Here is a 20262-nt window from a genome sequence, read left to right on the forward strand (position 1 = left end):
TATCTATCTATCTATCTATCTATCTATCTATCTATCTATCTATCTATCTATCTATGTGTCTGTTTCTGTCTGTCTGACTCTGTTCCTACTCCCCTCAATCCATCCCACCTTTCATGTAACTGTCTAGCTGTCTGTCTGTCTGTCTATCTATCTATCTATCTATCTATCTATCTATCTATCTATCTATCTATCTATCTATCTATCTATCTATGTGTCTCTGTTTCTGTCTGTCTGACTCTGTTCATACTCCTCTCCATCCATCCCAGCATTCTCCTGTCTGTCTGTCTATCTGTCTGGACTGCAGAGATAAGAGTAATGAAGGTCATTTCCTCTGGTGGTGATGTTTAGGTATCACTACACTGCTGTGATATCACTGAATTAAACTGACTGGTGGACTGAAGTAACTGATTGTGTGGAAATGAGCTTGTGGTTTATTTGGGTTTGATTTCCTGATTGAGATTCGGTCACCTCCTCTTTACTCCTGTGTGTTGTGTGTCAATGGGTGTGTTGTGTGTGTTGTGTGTCCTGACCATGCCCTCTGATCATAAATCCTCTCTTTGTTTCTGTGTGTCTCTCATAATCATGCATCAGCATCTGTGTGTGTGTGTGTTCTGTGTTCTATGTATGTTCTGTGTGTGTTATGTGTGTGTTATGTGTCCCGACCATGCCCTCTGATCATAATTCCTCTCTTCTTCATAATCATGCATCAGTGTGTGTGTGTGTGTGTTTGTGTGTGTGTGTATCCCCTCCTGTCTGTCTCTGTTTTGAGTTATAGCACCTGTGTGTCTTTCTTTCCTCCGTCTGTCTCTCTCTTTCACCTCAGATTATTCTGTTTGATCAGATTTTTTTCATCCAGAGTAAATATGAAGCAGAAGCTGATGTTAAAGTCGTCTCCATATCCTTTCATTTTTCTGATCAATGCTAAAGCATTTGTTGGCCGGCAGCCATGTCAAATCAGTTCAGCGTGTGGGTTTATCTTCCTCCTGTGTGTGTGTTTGTGTGTCTGTGCATGCATGTGTGTGTGTGTGTGTGGTAATGGAGCTGGAGGAGTTTGAGGATATGAGGTTCGAGTTACCCGCCCGTCGCTCTAGCGCTTGACTCGGCAGTTCCTCTGTGGATGAGGAATGATTATCAGCAATCAGGGTTTAAATAAACTGAAAGGTTTTGTTTGGGTTAGAGGATTTCTTTTTCATTGTTTCTAGAAATAATTACAGTATACAGTATTCAACACATGTACACACATGTACACACTCCTGACACATAGTGGAACTGCCGTATGCAGTTCGTTTATTTATTTTTATAATTAATTATTAGTAGTAATTTGTTTAATTTCTTTCATTATTTGTTTATTATTATTATTATTATTATTATTATTATTATTATTATTATTATTAATGTATTCATTTTATTGTATTTCATTTTATATTTATTTATTTATTTTATTTCATTATTTATTTAATTATATAATAATTAATATTATTATTCATTTATTTTATTTTATTTCATTATTTATTTATTTATTTATTTATATAATTAATTATTAACATTACTATTAATGTATTAATTTTATTGTTTTATATTTATTTACTTAGTTATTTTTATTTATTTTTATAGTTTTTTATCATTATTTTTATTTTATTTCATTTCATTTTTATTTATTTATATAATTAATTATTAATATTATTATTAATGTACTAATTTTATTGTATTTCATTTTATGTGTATATATTTATTTATTTATTTATTTTCATAATTAATTAATTATTATTATTAATAATGTATTTATTTTATTTTATTTTATTTTTTCTAGTTCCAGCTTTTTTTTTTCCTCTTTTTTTCTCGGATCACAGTTTTTCGGATCACATTCATAAACGTTTTTCCTAGACTAGTCTAGGAAAAGAACTAACCAAAGTGTTTTATTTCTCTCTGTGTGTGTGTGTGTGTGTGTGTGTGTGAGAAGTTCATAAAAGTGTGTGTAAAGAGCTCTGAATATCTACAGCTCACATGCTCGCACCAAGCCTGATATAACTGAACACTTCATTAAGCAGAGATGAGTGTGTGTGTGTGTGTGTGTGTGTGTGGCTCTTTATGTCTCTGGAGATGTTGCTGAGGAAATGCATTGTGTCACACACACACACACACACACATACACACGCACACACACACACACACACACACACACAAACACACACACACACACACACACACACAGAGGACCTTGAAGTCCAAATGGATCATTTTAATTTCCGCTGATTGCATGTGGGCCTCACAATGTCCTTTTCTCTCTCTTTCTTTCATTCTCTCTCTCTCTATCTCTCTTTATCCTCACTCTCTTTTTCTGTCGTTCTCTCATTCTCTCACTCTTTCTCTTTCTAGATTCCTCTCTTTCTTCCAAGTTTCTCTCTTTCTCAATCCCTCTTCGTACTCTGTCTTTTTTCTCTCACTCTCTTTCTAAATTCCTCTGGAGAGTCTATCTATCTATCTATCTATCTATCTATCTATCTATCTGTTTGTCTGTCTGTCTGTCTGTCTGTCTGTCTCTGAGTGGTGCTGTGTAAGAGGGATGGAGCTGGAGAGTCTCTCTCTCTCTCTCTCTCTCTCTCGCTCTCTCTCTCTCTCTCTCTCTCACCCGCTTCAGCACTTGCTGTTCTCCAGAGTGGACATGAGACTCTGTGAGGTTTTACACTCTGAGTTCAGAGTCGTCTTGAGAAGCGTTATTAATCCCCTTCCCCGCTGGAGAGACAGTGGAGTTATGAAGGGAATGCAGTTTCCTGTCCTGGATGAAGAGTCTCTCTGTACCCTGGTCACAATGAGCCATTTTCAAGCCTCTAGCCCACTGTCCTGTTTGTAGGCCACGCTCAGAGACGCCGTTGTGTGCGGAGAACAACGAACGTGACGCAGACGCAGACATGATTTATGAACTTCTTCTGGCTTTCGTTCGTGTTGTACTCCTACACACAGTCCGGGGGGAGAATAAAGAAATTGTTCTCGCGGTTTTCTAGACGTTTCAATTACTTTTACTGGGCACCAGTTGAGCTTTTGCTTATTGTGCTTCTTTTTCTTTTTCTTTGTCTAATGAAAAAGTAATAAAAGAGTCTAGATTTTTGGAACCTGGGTTGGCGGGGGGGGTGAAAGAAATGAAACTGGACACTGATATGGACTGCTTATTATTTCAAATCTTGAAGTGAAGCTGGCTTTTTTTTTTTTAAATAAGTGATATGAGAAAAATGTCTTTTTATTATTTATTAGCTTAATCCACCAATGGATATCAGAGATCCTGAAGGAAACCCACACTGACACACTGAGGGTGCCAATACTTCTTAGCACTGCTTAGCTTTTACTGTAAGCAGTTAAACTGGACTATAAACACAAGTGTAGTGTAGATACATGACATGTATGTGTCTCTTCTCTTTCCGCAGTGCTGCCGCCGTGTTTGCTGTTCTTCAACATGGACGAGAAGAACAGCATGTCCTTCAGCGGGCCGATCGAAGACATGTTCGGTTACACCGTGCAGCAGTTCGAGAACAAAGAGGGGAAATGGTGAGTCTCACACACACACACACACACACATATAATACACAAACACAAACACACATCTGATACACAACTACTCAGTTCAGTTGTATAGCACTTTTAAAGGGGAAGTTCACTGCCAGAACAAAAATCTACAGATAATTGACACACCCCCTTGTCATCTAGGATGTTCATGTCTTTCTAAAAGAAATAAAGATATGATGTTTTCTGAGGAAATCATTTTTCTCCATATAGTGGATTTCTATGGTGCCCCCGAGTTTGACCTTCCAAAATGCAGTTTACATGCAGCTTCAAAAATTGTATACTTTTTAACCACAAAAGCTCGTCTGGCATTAGCTGTGGGATGCGCATCCGCGATGCTACGTACTACGTAATCACGTCAGAAGGTCACGTGTGATGTAGGCGGAGCTACAGACCCAGTGTTGACTAGTGTAGAGAAGGAAGACCGCTCCGAAGTTGTTGTGTGTGGAATGACACAAAATTACTTAATGTAATACATTAATTAATGTACCTTTTTATACATTCGCTTTGTAAACACTGGGTCTGTAGATTCTTTACAGCTGATGAAAGAAAGACATGAACCTCTTGGATGATAAGGGGGTGAGTCAATTATTTGTAGATTTTTGTTCTGGAAGTGAACTTCCCCTTTAACAATGGACATTGTCTCAAAGCAGCTTTACAGAGGTATAAAATAATAAAGGTTTAAAGTTACTGTGTATCTCAGTCACCCAGGTGGAGGTAGGATATCTGGAAGTTGAGTCGTCTCAAGTGGACTTCTTTCTAGTTAGATCCCGAACAGCTTCTTCAGTCTGAGGGTACGAATTTGTATCCCCCAGAGGCAAGGATCCTCCCTTTCCTGGATAGCCTCGTTAAGGGAACAAGGGGAAGATGAGAGTGGGGGGAAATGTTAGGAGTAAGGGAGAGTGGTTAGGGTGTACAGTAATAACCACAGAGGAGGAGAGTAAGGAGAGAGTGTATTGAGGTATTCGGGGTAAGAATCAGTGAATGTGAGAGTGGATGTTGGGGGCGAGGGTGGGGGGTGGACTTAGGGGTTTTTAAGGTGTGGCTTTCCTGGTGGACGTGTGAAGACGTCTTGATCTTCTTGGGGATGGATGAAAGAGCAGCATGCCTCTGTTGAGAGAAGGATTGCTTTCCTCCATCGCTCCTCTCTCAAATCTGTCTTCTCTGTCCAAGATGTGTACCTTATCTTCCTCTAGTGTGTGTCTTTTGTCCATCAGATGCTGTTAAACAGTCCTGAGGTGTTGCTTCTCTCTCTCTCTCTCTCTCTCTCTTAACAAGTAAAAAAAAAACAACAGAAATATTTAGTATAAGCAAGAAAGTGGAAAATCCGGCCTTAATGGAATATTCTTATTTTTTATTATTATTATTATTACTATTATTATTATTATTATTATTATTGATTTATTATTATTATTATTAGTAGTAGTAGTAGTAGTATATTATTAGTATTATTACTATTGTTATTATTATTAATATTAATATAGTATTATTATTATCCAATTACTGGACAGTTTTAATGTCTACCAAATGTCCCATCCTCTATCCCTTTACCTCCAGCAGCTCAGCTTTATTCAGATTTCTTCCTTCCTTCTTCTCGTTTTCTTCCCTTCCCTGACCCATCCATTTGGGACTGAACCATCTGTTAGACATCAGAAAAGCCTTTTCCATTTCCTGCCCAGTTCACACTCTCACCCATGCAAGCACCCAGAACCCATTAAAAAGTGGTTAGCACATGCTCTTATGAACGAATCGCCTCCTCGCCTCTTAAACACTTCAGTTTAGATCGCCTTTTTACATTTTTTTCTAAACAGAGCCACCTGTAAAAGTGTCAGTGGTGTGTGTCTGCTCTTGTAAATGGCTGAGGAGCGTGTTATGTGTTTTACACTGCAGTAAACGGTGTCATTTTTCTCTCTCACACACACACACTCTAAATGAGGCTCCCTATAAAATCCTGAAAGCACATAAAACAGATATCTCACGTTACTTCCATGTCAGGATGGCACTGGATCCAGTGTGTATCCCAGGAACACGTCTTAGATGAGATACCAGTCCATCAATGGCTTCATACACACCTTTCCACTGGGCAGTTTGGACTTGTTATCTCATAAAGTGGCATGTTTGTGATCCTGGACACCAGAGATCCTGAAGGAAACCCACACTGACATCTTCAGGGGTGCCAATAATTCTAAGCACTGCTTAACACTCACTCCAATTTCCAATCCTGAAACAGATATCTCACGCTACTTCCACTGATAAAACGAGACATTCTGTAATATAAATATAATATCAAGATCTTAATCTCCACCACATGGCTTGGATAACACATGGATTTATTTCTTACAGATGTTCATAATAACTGTAATAACTTTATTATCTTATACACATGTGTATAACAGACACTTCTACACTCTGACCCCAGACTCCACAGAGAGCTGTTTTACAGTATATCTTCAAGTCTGATATACACTGATCAGGCATAACATTATAACCACCTGCCTAATATTGTGTTGGTCCCCCTTTTGCTGCCAAAACAGCCCTGATCCATCGAGGCATGGACTCCATTAGATCCCTGAAGGTTTGTGGCACCAAGATGTTAGGAGCAGATCCTTTAAGTAAGGACTTAACAGATACTTACAGGACTTAAAGGATACTTTTGATAGATGCTGACCACTGCAGACCGGGAACACCCCACGAGAGCTGCAGTTTTGGAGATGCTCTGATCCAGAAGTGCTTTAAAAATGGCCAGAAATTTCTTTTTCATCATCTGATGTTTTATTCATCTTCCCTTTAACATCTACATGGACATTTAGAGCTTTCTTAATGCTGAGAACATGTGTGTTCATGTTGACCGAAAGCAGCAGGCAATGATACGGATATAGATATTACATATCCCGCATAGTACATGACACACACACACTTCACTTCCTGTTCCTGCATCAGTGTGTTAATAGAATTTAAAGCATTTAGGATGATTAGATTTTGATTCATTGCTCAGAATCCTTTACGCTCTGATAAGTTGAAGATTAAGGACACACTGGGACGCTGGGACATAAACAGGATGTGTGTTTCTACTGTTCTGTCATCAGATGGTCACACCTTATTAACTCACTGGAATGATAATGACTCCGCTCGTGTGATGTCCAGCCAGCATCTCATAGGGTATTTTTAGCTTTACACTACTGGATGTTTGTGAAATTTTAGGAAAGAATTTCATTTATTTACGACTTTATTTGCAGTTTTTGAGAAGTGTTACTCTACTGAAACAGTTTAAGTTAAAGGGCGGGTCCCAGTCGGCTCTCCAGCTCCCTAGTATGAGTCCAGACTCAATTTCCTCATGAGTTACCAGCTTAACAACCTAAAAATATCAAATATTTTAGTTTTATACGTCAGATACAACTGTTAGATTAATCACACGTAGTAATTCAGACAGAAACAGGAACGTAGATGTTTCTTTTTTTTTTCTTTTTATTTGTCCACAGACCTTCAAACACAAGCACTGGCCTTAAAGCCTGTAAAAATTAGGGATAGAAAATACTGACCGAAGAGGCAGCATAGATTTATAGGGATTTTAAAGAAATATAAAGCTTGTCCTGAGTTATATAAATAAATATATTTTTAAAAAAATGATTATATTAATAATTAATATAAATGAATATTTGAAATGTATATATTTATATTAATAATATAATGTATAATTAATTAACCATTTGCCTTTAAGCCTGAAAAAATAAAGGATAGAAAATATGGACCGAAGAGGCATATAAAGAAACATTTTAAATGTATATATTTATAATAATTATATAATTATATAAAGCTTGCCCTGAGTTATAAATAATATAAATAAATATATAAAAAAGTATTATATTTATAATGAATATAAATATTTAAACATTTTATATTTATATTAATGATATAATATAAAAGAAATATAAAGCTTGTCTTGAGTTATAAATAATATAAAAAAATATATATTTTTGAAAAATTATTATATTAGTAATTAATATAAAGAAATATTTTAAATGTATATATTTATATTAATTAGAATTTTTTTATGTAATTAATAATGAATTACACATTATATAATTTATATAAATAAATATATCAAAAGTAGAGTAACTAGTGCATAGTGTAAGTGTGCAGAATGTCATTTGGGACACGACTCGAGTTCACACTCAGTTGTATTTGATTTATTTTATCTAAATCTACGTGTCTAAGAGTTTCGTATTTAATACAGAACGAGTGTATTTCATTAAAAATATTTGACCCAGACATTTTGAACCACTTCTAGCAGCAAGCCATGATCTCCACCCAGAATTTTTGTCTGGAACATTCAAAAAGCTTCAGCTCCTCATCGATGAACCCGTGCGGATGTGTGTTTCCATGACAACAATCACGGCAATAAGCTTCCGAAACGTATTCCACTGTATTCACTTCGCAAATCAATTAGTTCTACTTTTTTCCGAGTGAAGACGGAGTGTTCTGCCGCTCTTTCCCATAATTCCCCCCAGGCTTCGTGGTTTGCGTTTGACCCCGTTTCTGCTTCTGTCTTTCTCTCTGAAGGGTCCTGATTGGTTCTCCTCTAAAGGGACAGCCAGCCCAGCGGACCGGAGACGTCTACAAATGTCCCGTGGGTCACGGCAGTTCTTCCAGCTGTATAAAATTAGACCTGCCTGGTGAGAACTGGATTTATAGTGGATTCTTTCCTAGTGTGTGTATTCGTGCCGTGGTCATTTTTTTATGCAGCGGTGCCGCCAGATGACTTTAGCGTTTAGCTTTAATGATGAAGCCAAACAGCATCATGCTGCGCTTTGAATATGGAGAGAAGCATGTAGCTCATTATAAGGAAAAAAGATGATTTTATAAATATATATGTTATAACACATTTACATGTGTTTCTAGCTGGATAGGAGGTTGTGGTCAGAGCACAGCTTCAATAGAAGGAGTTAGGGGCCTTGCTCAGGGGCCAAATGGTGGCAGAATGGAAGTACAAGGGGTTTGAACCCTCATCTAACCCTTATCTTATAACCATCTGAACCCTGTAGTGTGAAAATGATTCCCTTTTTCAGAGAGTAAGGAATAGAGGCACAGTTCCTGTAGGAGGAACTCACGCCACCTCCTACAGGAAGTCTGGGGTTCGGTTCCACTGGGCACTTCCTGGTCCACATGACTGCTTTCACATCACCAGGTTTTTCATGCGAAAGTGATCTGTTTCAGACTAAACCGCTAGTGTGAAAGCAGATGTTTACCACATTTCAAGATATTTTTGGGCAACATATGAAATTGGTAGCCGGTCTACATGTCCACACGTCCTCCAGCACGGATGTTACATCTCCGTCTCTGAAATTTGGACCGTTTTTTAGTCCAGCCTGTTCTAGTGACAAACATATACAGCATTGTTGCGTTTAAAACCTTCGCTGCCTGTTTTTTATTTATCCAGAGAACACAACAATCCCAAACATACACGAAGTCAAAGCGAACATGACCATGGGGACGACGCTGGTGGCCAATCCGGACGGGAAAGGATTTCTGGTACGGAGACAACGTGCTCTTGCTTTCCACAGTGTCCCGAAAAACCTCGGCCATGTGGACCTACAGCTCATGGCCTGGTGTTTGTGGAGTGTTATTGAAATGTTAGTCACTTTTTCCACAGGGAGTTAGTGAGGGTGAAGACGCCGTGTCTCTGCGGTGCTCCGGCTTCGGGTTTGAATTCATAAAAAAACAACATTCATTTATGAATGAAAGCCTGACACACTTTTTCCTGCAGCCATAATACACAGAATTCAGGCGTCTCCTGAACCTCTCATTTTCTTTTTCCGTCTCTCTCTCTCTCTCTCTCTCTCTCTCTCTATCTCTCTTTCTCTGTTTCTTTCTCTCTCTCTGTTTCTCTCACTCTCTTTCTCTCTCTCTCTCTCTCTCTCTCTCTCTCTCTCGCTGTCTCTCTTTTTCTCTCACTCTGTCTTTCTTGCTCTCTTTTTCTCCCTCTCTCTTTCATTCTCTCTCTTTCTCTTCCTCTCTCTCTCTCTGTTTCTCTCCCTCTCTTTCTATCTCTTTCTCTCCCTCTCTCTCTTCCTCTTCTTCTTGCTCTTTCTCTCTTGCTCCCTCTCTCTCTCCCTCTCTCTTCCTCTCGCTATGCATTTCTCACTTTCTTTCTCTCTCTCTTTCTCTCGCTATCAATTTCTCTCTCTCTCTCTCTTCATCCCCCTTTCTGTCTCTATCTCTATAAAGACTTTATCTGCACTTTCTCGCTCTTCCTTGCTCTTGATACTTTTCTCTTATTTCTTTGCGTTTTTCTCTTTCACTTTAACTGGCTCAGCAGGAATTAGACTTTAATATCTAAGTAATAAATAAATAAATAAATAAATAAATAAATAAATAAATAAATAAATATATGTGCAAAAGTCAGCAAAGGAGTATTTTATTTCTATTATTTTTCTTATTTTCTTCTCACTTTGCTGCTATGAACTCTATAGAAATAAATATCAACACTGTTTGGCTACTGAGTGTTTAATTATCAGTGTGAATGATCCTGTAGGCTTGCGGTCCTCAGTACGGCTACATGTGTGGAAATCAGCAGTACATCACCGGCATCTGCTCCAATGTCAGCTCCTCCTTCCAGGTGCTCAACACCATCGCCCCAACCGTCCAAGGTATACACACACACACACACACTCTCTCTCTCTCTCTCTCTCTCAGTCTTTCACGACATGTGGCATGTGTGTATATTAACACATTCCCATGTGTGTAAACTCCGGCTTGCCCTCTGGCCCGCATGCCCAATTTAGGACACGGTTTATAAGAGCTGACGTCTTAGATGCACAGGAACCTGTGACTCATCTTAAATACAGTGTCTCTTCATTTCAAACACACACACACACACACACATGCAGTCACTTACAATGCACTTACAGTAGCAAGTTCTGAGTCTCCAGCTGTATCCCAAATGATCTACGCACTTACACTAGGCACTATGTACTCGGGCATCTAGTGTATGAATTTAAGAAGGGTCACAAATGGAACAATGACGGGTTTTGTTTTTACTAAACGACGTTGGCTAATTTAAAAGACATTTCTAAGACGTCTGGTCCACCAGAGTGTCATTGGCCGTCTTGGAAATTTTGCCGAGTCCAGCTTCGGTGCCTGGTAGCTCCGCCCCCATTTCCATGTCTTCAGTATTCCACACTTTCTTAGTTGAATTAATGAATCATCCAGGTTGATGAAGTGCACTTCTTCTTCTCCTTCTTCTTCTTGTAATTATTACACTCTATTCATAGAATAGTGCATAAGTATGCGATTTGGGACTTCTGTAGAAGAAAAAAACAGGAAGAGTGAAATTGCTGCTTTGTTGATATTTATAGAAACTATTAAATTTGTAGGAAAATATATACCATGGGCAGAAACCTATAACAATCCTCCACTCTGTAGTTGAGACTGATTTGAAACTAGGTGAGGTTGAGAAAATACAGTATTCACATGCTGGACAATTCTACATCAAATCTAACAAATAAACCTATATGATTAGGCCATGCCCACTTCCATCCGAATACGGTTATCCTTTTATATCCTCTTTCGTTCTCAGACATTCATCTTTTCATTAACAAGTTAAATCTTTTGTTTTATAAAATAAAAATATCTCATTTTTGCTGGACATCAGATTAACATTGGAGATCGCATCGCCATAGCAACCATGATACAACATTAGAACATAACCATATCTGTCTAGGACAAAGGAGACTTTCATTATGACCCATAAAGTCTGAAGCAGTGTGAGATGCTGTATGTTATGACCGTATGATGTGGAATAGCACAATGTGTGTTTGCTTATGTTTGCTTGGTACCATTTTGTTTTCCAGACTGTAAGCAGGACATGGACATCGTCATCGTGCTGGATGGATCCAACAGCATTTTCCCGTGGAAGGACATCACAAACTTTCTCACAAAGTTTCTCGAAAAGATCAGCATCCCTCCAGCCAGGGTGAGTTTTCTCCTCTGGAGTATAATCAGGTGAAATGAACATTGTTCCTTTAGGACCCTGATGCTTCATAAGTTAAGTTGCCTTCATTTGTCACATTACTGCACAGTGAAATTCTTTCGCCACATATGCCATCCTTGAAGCGTTGGGGTCAGAGCTCAGAGTTGGGCAGGGGTTGGAGGGCCTTGCTCAAGGGCCAAATAGTGGCAGCGTGGCAGGGCTTGAACCCTGATCTTTTCATATAGAGAGCTAACAGCACTGAAAGTTACTTTAAACTCTAAGCATCCTATGTTAGCATGTTTAACATTTCATTTACCCTTATGCCAGCAACTGAGGGTTGAGGGTCTTGCTCAAGGGCCCAACAGTGGTAGCATTGGTGGTACTGGGATTTGAGCTCACAGCCTAGTCCAACACATTTATCAGTGAGCCACTATCAATCCCAGAGCTTCACACTGCTCATACTGTACTCCAGGATTTAATTTGTTCTGGAGATATGAATTTTTCCATAAGAAATAATGTAAATGCAAATATTCCGTCCCAGCCACCCAAAAATATTACCAATTTCCAAGGGTCAAGGCTCCTCACAGGAAGTCGTGCCACCAAAGTTGGGCTAAAAATACAACAGATCACCCACACCACCAATCTGTCAACAAAAAAACGTGCGAAAAATCACGTAGCTTTTGAACACATAGCGAAGGCAAGCGTTGGTATGGTGGCTTGAGTCTTTCCAAACAGCTTTCACTGTAATCCTGACTTACCTGACTGCAGCGACACAAGCCTGTTTACACATAAGCAGAGTTTCTGAGACTGTACATAACACATGAAATGAGACACAGAAGTGCTATTCGGTTTCTGATTGGTTGCCTGTTGCTAAGCAACCAGCCGTAACATTCTATCGTTTCACATACACATTTCACACATCGATGTGAAGTTAACACTGCGTTAGAAAGCAGTTAATCCTGCTTCAGAGCAGAGTTTCATAACCCCGAGGGGAAAAACCACCAAATCTCAATTATATGAGTGAAACCTTTTATCCTCTATCCGAGGTTAAAAGTGCAGGCTGAATAGTGCTGTGGTGCAGGTGAGAACCACAGAGATGATCTTTGTGCTGGAATGGAACTTTTGTTTAATATGTGAGATGATAATGAGATTGGAAAATGGCTTAATTTAAAGACAGATATAAAAGGGCTGGTATACACTGATAGGGCAGCCATAACATTATGAGCAGTGACAGGTGAAGTGAATAAGACTGATTATCTCCTCATCATGGCACCTGTTAGTGGGTGGGATATATTAGGCATCAAGTGAACATTTGGTCCTCAAAGTTGATGTGTTAGAATCAGGAGAAATGGACAAGCGTAAGGATTTGAGCGAGTTTGACAAAGGGCCAAATTGTGATGGCTAGACCACTGGCTCAGAGCATCTCCAACACTGCAGCTCTTGTGGGGTGTTCCCGGTCTGCAGTGGTCAGTATCTATCAAAAGTGGTCCAAAGAAAGGAACAGTGGTGAACCGGCGACAGGGTCATGGGCGGCCAAGGCTCACTGATGCACGTGTGGCCTGGTCTGATGAATCATGTTTTCTTTTACATCACGTGGATGGTCGGGTGTGTGTGTCATTTTCCTGGGGAACACATGGCACCAGGATGCACTGTGGGAAGAAGGCAAGCCGGCAGAGCCAGTGTCATGTTTTGGGCAATGTTCTGCTGGGAAACCTTGGGTCCTGCCATCCATGCAGAGGGTACTTTACCACCTACCTAAGCATTGTTGCAGACCATGTACACCCTTCCTTGGAAACCATATTCCCGGATGTCTGCTTTCAGCAGGATAATATGCCTTGCCACAAAGCAAAAATGGTTCAGGTTTGGTGTGATGAGCACAACAACGAGTTTGAGGTCTTGACTTGGTCTCCAAATTCTCCAGGTCTCAATCCAATCAAGCATCTGTGGGATGTGCTGGACAAACAAGTCCGATCCATGGAGGACCTCCCTGGCAACTTCTTGTTGTCAGATACCACAGCACACCTTCAGGGATCTAGTGGAGTCCATGCCTTGGGGGACCAAGACTATATTAGGTCATAATGTTATGCCTGATCGGTGTATGTAGGACAGAACATTATAGCATAACAATAGGAAGGGTGTGGCACAGCACATGTGAGAAATACATAAACAAAAAGCAGGCTATGGTGAAACACCTGCCCTTTAGTGGTCTGGCAGGGAACTCTCAAAGTATCTCCTGACACAAAGGATGATTCCTGTTATCACTTACACTACCGCAGCTGCATCCTGTCATCACTCCATTTTCAGTATCTAATGACTTTAACTTAAAAGAAATTCTGTAATGACGCTGTTCCACACCCCAGTTTTTAATTCCACATGATCTCCTACCTCTGTGTTATTCACTCATGCAGCCTCAGTGTGGTTTTGCTGCGATGGCTCATTAAAACCCTTTCAGGAAAATCCTTTAGACAGAGACTCGTTTTGGGGAGAGTGAAGAGTTTTCCTGAACGTGGCACTGGAAACTGAGGAAGACCGCATTTTCCTTTTAAATGCATGACATCATAATGAATGAATCACTTTTCTGTGTGTGTGTGTGTGTGTGTGTTTGGAGTAAATAGTTACATTGGCTAAATGTCATATGTAAGGAATAAAACACATGGAATAAAACGAGGTGCTGTTTTAGGAAAATAATCAGTGGGATTTGTTACCAGACCATATTGCTGGTCAGAAGGTCTTAGGTTCAAGCCCCAGCATCATCAAGCTGCTCCTGAACAAGGCTCCTAACCCTCTCTGCTCCAAGGTGCTGTATAAGCACTGCCACTGCTGAGCCCTTGATCAAGGCCCTTAACCCTCAGTTGTTGAATTGTATAAAAGTGAGATAAATATCATCACTCTGGATAAAGACTTCTGCCAAATGCCTTAAATGTTAATATTGCTATAAAAATGTTATTTTCTCTCATAACACAACACTACAGTTTGACTTATTATTAAAGGACACATCTTAATTGTTATCCAGTTATAGTTACACTTAATATTGGAACATCCACAAAGCAAATTGTTGCCTGTTTTCACTTAGGGTAGAGCAGCTACAAATATCCATTCTGTCACCTGAATAGCTGTAGCTCTAGCGGCTCTAGAGTACCTGTAGCTCTAGTGGTTAAACCTGTAGTTCTAGTGGTTAAAGCTTTGGGTTGTTGACTGGAAGATCTGGGTTCAAGCCCCAGCACTGCCAAGCTACCACATTTGGGCCCTTAAGCAAGGCCCTTAACCCCATCTTGCTCCAGGGGCACTGTATGATGGCTGACCCTGTGCTCTGACCCTAACCCCCAAGGATGGGGTATGTGAAGAAAGAGTTTCACTGTGCAATAATGTATATGTGACAAATAAAGACAACTTAGCTGCTATTATCCTTTCTTTCTTGAAAAGAATGTGCAGCTTTACCTTTTCCTGTTAAACAAAAACCTCTAAGCAATAAGAACTCCTCTAGTCCTGAAGACTATCCAGTGGCAGAAAACCTACTGATTGTAACAAAGCACTGACACTGGAGACTCCTTCCATTCATACATACAAGTTTGCTAATACAGTGGAACCTCGGCATACGAATACCCTCCCTTATGAATTTTCTCCTTAAGAATTGAAATTTTGCAAGCAATGTGCATCGACATACGAAGCATTTTCGGCATACGAACAAACCGTTGGCTAACCCGCGATTGGCAGCTGCACTGTTGTCAGAGCTGCTGTTCTAGAAGATTCTCTCGGACTCAAGTAAATGGTGTAAGTTCATGGTTTTTGATTTTGGCTCTCGCTTTCTGTTTATTTTCTCTCCAGGTGGGCATCGTGTCATACGGAGACAACGTGGGCCATGTTTTTAACCTCAGTCAGTTCAGTTCCACAGAGGACCTGGTGAGGAACGCCTCCAAGATCCAACAGAGGCAGGGCTTCAAAACCATGACGGCGTTGGGAATTGATACGGCGAGGTGTGTGACAAAGGGATAATACAAAACATAAGGAAGACAAAGGGATAATACAAAACATAAAGTTTTTTAAAAAATAAGACAATCCATTAAAACAGGAAAGAGGCGTTCACTGCGGAGCGAGGAGCCAGACCAGGAGTGAAGAAGGTCATGGTGATCGTCACGGATGGAGAGTCTCATGATGACTACAGACTGAAAGAAGTCGTCGACGACTGTGAGAAGGACGGGATCGAGAGGTTCGCCATCGCCGTGAGTGTCTCAGCTCTTTTCTCTTGTTGTTTTAAAGTCTGTCATGTAGTTGACCAGCCGTCCTTCGATATCCAACTTATGCTAATTCTGTCATCTGACTCTATCTTTGACTCTATTTTGTTTTTATTATGAAGTGTTGCTACGTTCTGGTTTTTAAGTGATATGTTGCACAAAGGTGATGTTTCGTTTCGAACTGGGTGCCTGTTGCTAAGCAACCAGCCATAATGTTTAACCACTACATCATTTCACACTTTGCTATTTCAGCACCGCAGTGTGAAAGCAATGCTCCTGCATTAAACACAGTCTGAGAAAGCCATTATGAGTCAAAATGTATTCGATTCTAAATGAGTAACGTTACATTCAGTTTCTCTGCATTTGCAGGTTCTTGGTGATTATAACCGACAAAATAAAAGCAAAGAGCAAGTGGAAAAATTCATTGAGCAAATCAAGTCCATCGCAAGCAACAAAACCGAAGATCATTTCTTCGATGTGGAAGACGAGAGAGCTCTGGTGACCATCGTCGATGCTCTCGGGAGCAAAATCTTTGCCTTAGAAGGTAACGGAGACTCTAGGCATACGAATTTAATTTCTTAAGGCGAAAATTTGTAATGCGAAACGATTTTCCCATAAGAAATAAAGAAAATACAGATAATCCGTTCCAGCCACCCAAAAATATTAGCAATATTACCAATAAGCGTATGTAAACTGTACGGCTGCTGACCCAAGCCAAGCATTCCATGTCAAGGGTCCTCACAGATGTGATAGTGGTTAAGGCATTGAACTACTGCTCAGAAGGTTGTGAGTTTCAACCCCAGGTCCACCAAGCTGCCCTGAGCAAGGCCCTTAACCCTGAATTGCTCAGTTGTATAAAATGAGATAAGCTCTGGACAAGGATGTCTGCTAAATGACAGAAGTGTAAATGTCACAGGAGGTCGTACCAATAAGCTTGGGCTACAAATAGAACAGACCACCCACGCCACCAATCTGTCAGCAAAAAACTCCCGAAAAATCACCTAGCTTTTGAAGGCATACATTGGTATCGGCCCTGCGATGGACTGGTGACCAGTCCAGGGTGTACCCGTGCCTTTCGCCCTATGTGCACTGGGATAGGCTCCAGCAGACCCCCTTGACCCTAATTAGGAATAAGAAAGGTTTAGAAAATGGATGGATGGATGGACATTGGTATCGTGGGTTGAGTCTTTCCAAACAGCTTTCTCTGACTGAAAAAAAATCACTTCAGATTGGCTCTCAGTCTTTTCCTGGTGCAAGTTTCTTGCAAAATTTCAATTCTTAAGGCAAAAATTCACAATGGAGGGCATTCGTATGCCAAGGTTCCACTGTACTGTACATATTGTAGTGAAACCAGAATGTCTGTTAGCCACTTCTTAGTATTTCACAGTATCATGAATACAACTGAAATGCCTGTGAATTTGCATGGAGATGAGAATCTTAGTAAGTTATGGATAAAGCTAGAAGAGTGAAGCAAAATGTGAAATGATCTCTTCTCAAGTGATAAGACAAAGTTGCTATACAATTGTTACTAGCTACTATTTTCAACATTTTACAACTTGGAACTAACTGCGGGACGGTTTATGATGCGTGCCAGTGTTATGCCCCTGCTCACGGACGCTTGTTCGGTATCTACTGGAAAAAAAAATCCCCACACAATATAACACACATTTCTGACTATGATTTGTCTTGCCGAACAGCTACGTCTGGGAATCACACGTCGTCTTTCGAGATGGAGATGTCGCAGTCTGGATTCAGCGCTCACACCTCGAGGGTAAGTCCTATTCTTTCTTAAACAGCTAGAGTGAATGTCCAGGGGAATGTCTACAGCAGGATGGCTGCGCAGTCTGCAAGTTAACCAGATCGTCTTAGTAATCCAATCCAATGTGCAGATAAGAATTTGGAAGACGCTTATATTACAGTAATGCTGCGTTCTAATAGAGGTTGTACATGAATTCTCATGAATTCAGGAGTTCAGCAAGTGAGGTCAAATTAAATATGGCTTCTCACAACATTATTAGTAAACTAAGCAGCAGCTCTGGACTTGAACTCTTTTCCCAGAGGCTATAAAATGGTTTACTCCTGTTTGGTTGTGTCCATGTTCAGTGTCTTTGTCATGTTCCACTCCACAGTGGTGGTTAATATGAAATGTGTCGTGTTTTATAAGTATTGATGTTGTTCTCTAGCCTACTAGGGGTGATATATTCATAGAAATGTTCTGTTCATTTGTTTACACTGATTGAAAATTTCACCAGGCAGTGCATGTTGTAGCTTGAATACACAAAGCTTACTTCTGTTGGTTTGCCAAGCTGAGGAATTAATGGATGGTGGTAGAAATTTTTCCATTTTTATTGCAGTCAGGATTTTTTTTGCTGCTAACTCTTGCACTATATTCATTACAAACCTTTACTGTCTGGCAGTGTCGGAATCCCGACTGACTATAAAAGCATCTGGACTTTGATGACCTGCTTGTTTACTGTCTCTAGGCAGGTGTGATGCTCGGCGCTGTGGGAGCATATGATTGGAATGGCACTGTCGTCACACAGTCAGGCAATCGGTTCGTCGTTCCCAAGCACAACACCTTTCACAACCCTCTAACGGAGCGCTACCAAGGCATGGCCGGATACGTGGGTACGTATTAAACTCTACTAACCCAGACACTTTTATAAGGTTGCACCTGTAGCAACATCCTTGTGTTTCGTAGCACCATCTCCACTCGTTCAACCTCCAGCCCTCAGGATGTAAATAAATAAAAGGCACATGTTGTATTCTTCCTGTACAATTCCCTGCTCAGAGCAGAGAAACAAGGCTCCGGGCGCAGTCTAAACACTCGAGTGTTCCCATAAACACTTTCCAGAGCGAAAGAAAATTCCACTGCTCTCTTCACATCCCCTTTTAAGGAGCTTCCTCGGACTCAGACGTGTCTGTGAAGATGAAACCGAAAAGGAGAGGATATAATAATAGCACATCATTGAGGGGTGGGGGGAGGGAGTATTTGGCTCGGTTTAGCTGACACCCCTAAACTGCCCACGTAATAAAAGTTTTGTTTAAGTGGATTATAAAATTACACTCCAGCTGTTTTACATTCATTTCAGTGGAACGTGAAGTTGCAATAAAAACATAGAGATAATACTTTCACTTTGATATAACGGACAGGTCTGAAGCTCCGCCCACATGCAAGAAGACGAAAGGTTTCATGCAGAGATCTTAATTTTAAGTTTTCTACAATGAATAAAACGTGCATGTTTTTCTTGGATGAATAACGTGCTGCACATTTGTGGATAAAGGATACGACGTGCAGTCTGCGTACACGCCCTCTGGAGTTCTCTACATCACCGGGGCTCCCAGATACAACCACACCGGCCGAGTGATCGTGTACCGCATGAACGGAACGAACGTCACGGTCACGCAGAACATCGAAGGACAGCAGGTGCCCTGAGATATTAAAAAACCTGCTCACATGCTAATAGTGCATTATAATACTGTATCTAGTGAATACTTTCCATTTACATTTGAAATATATTTTAAAGCGCCGCGTTTTTTCTGTCTGCTCATGTCTTTCAGATCGGCTCGTACTTCGGCAGCGTCCTGCAAACTCTGGACGTGGACAAAGACTCGTACACAGACCTTCTGCTGGTGGGAGCTCCCATGTTCATGGGGCCTGAGAGAGACGAGCAGGGACAAGTCTACGTCTACAAGCTCAACAAGGTACAGAGAGAGAGAGATAGAGAGGGAAGGAGAGAGAGGTATGGATGAGAGAGACAGAAAGATAGATAGAGAGGGGGAAGGGACAGAGAGAGAGAGGGAGAGAGAGGAAGGGAGTCAGAAAGAAAAACAGAGAGGGAGAGAGACAGAGATAGAGAGGGGGTAGAGAGAGAGGGAGAGAGAGAGGAAGGGAGGGAGGGAGGCAGAGGTAGAAAGAGGGAGAGAGACAGAGAGAGGGGGAGTGAGACAGAGAGAGAGGGAGGGAGAGAGACAGGGATAGAGACAGAGAGAGAGAAAGAGAGACAGAAAGAGGGGAAGGAAGACAGAGAGAGATAAAGAGAGAGACAGAGAGGGGACAGAGACGGAGAGCGAGGGAGAGAGACAAAGAGAGAGAGGGTGGGAGTAGGAGAGATAGACAGCGGGGGCAGAGGGGGAAGGAGACAGACAGACAGAAAGAAAGAGAGAGGGGGGAGAGTGAGAGAGAGGGAGGGAGACAGAGAGAGGGAGGGAGACAGAGAGTGAGGGAGTGAGCGAAGGAGAGAGAGACAGAGAGGGGGGGAGAGACAGAGAGCGAAGGAGAAAGAGACAGAGAGGGGGAGAGAGAGAGAGAGGCAGAGCGGGGGAGAGAGGGAGGAAGACAGAGATATAGACAGAAAGCACGACACAGAGAGGGAGGGAGGAGGAGAGATAGATGCAGGGAGGGAGACAGAGAAAGAAAGAGAGAGAGAGAGAGAGAGAGAGAGAGGTCAAATTCTCAGAACTGTGTTATTTTCTCAAGTAAACCCTAAAGGATGTCTTTTATAT

At 40.8% G+C, this 20262-nt stretch overlaps 1 protein-coding gene across 1 annotated transcript in view; it reads left to right on the plus strand.

Moving 5' to 3' along the window:
• The window catches only part of itga1 (integrin, alpha 1), a 68320-nt gene that overhangs the window by 25688 nt on the left and 22370 nt on the right, over nucleotides 1–20262 (plus strand). The window contains exons 2-13 of the mRNA XM_058411788.1: nucleotides 3420–3540; nucleotides 8116–8228; nucleotides 8993–9084; nucleotides 10088–10202; nucleotides 11406–11527; nucleotides 15350–15498; nucleotides 15594–15744; nucleotides 16126–16300; nucleotides 17454–17527; nucleotides 18240–18384; nucleotides 19041–19183; nucleotides 19318–19461. Coding sequence (XP_058267771.1) covers nucleotides 3420–3540; nucleotides 8116–8228; nucleotides 8993–9084; nucleotides 10088–10202; nucleotides 11406–11527; nucleotides 15350–15498; nucleotides 15594–15744; nucleotides 16126–16300; nucleotides 17454–17527; nucleotides 18240–18384; nucleotides 19041–19183; nucleotides 19318–19461 — 1544 coding nt within the window. The remainder of the gene's footprint in view (nucleotides 1–3419; nucleotides 3541–8115; nucleotides 8229–8992; nucleotides 9085–10087; nucleotides 10203–11405; nucleotides 11528–15349; nucleotides 15499–15593; nucleotides 15745–16125; nucleotides 16301–17453; nucleotides 17528–18239; nucleotides 18385–19040; nucleotides 19184–19317; nucleotides 19462–20262) is intronic.

The sequence above is a fragment of the Hemibagrus wyckioides genome, linkage group LG16 (genome assembly GCF_019097595.1).
Source record: "Hemibagrus wyckioides isolate EC202008001 linkage group LG16, SWU_Hwy_1.0, whole genome shotgun sequence".
NCBI lineage: Eukaryota > Metazoa > Chordata > Actinopteri > Siluriformes > Bagridae > Hemibagrus > Hemibagrus wyckioides.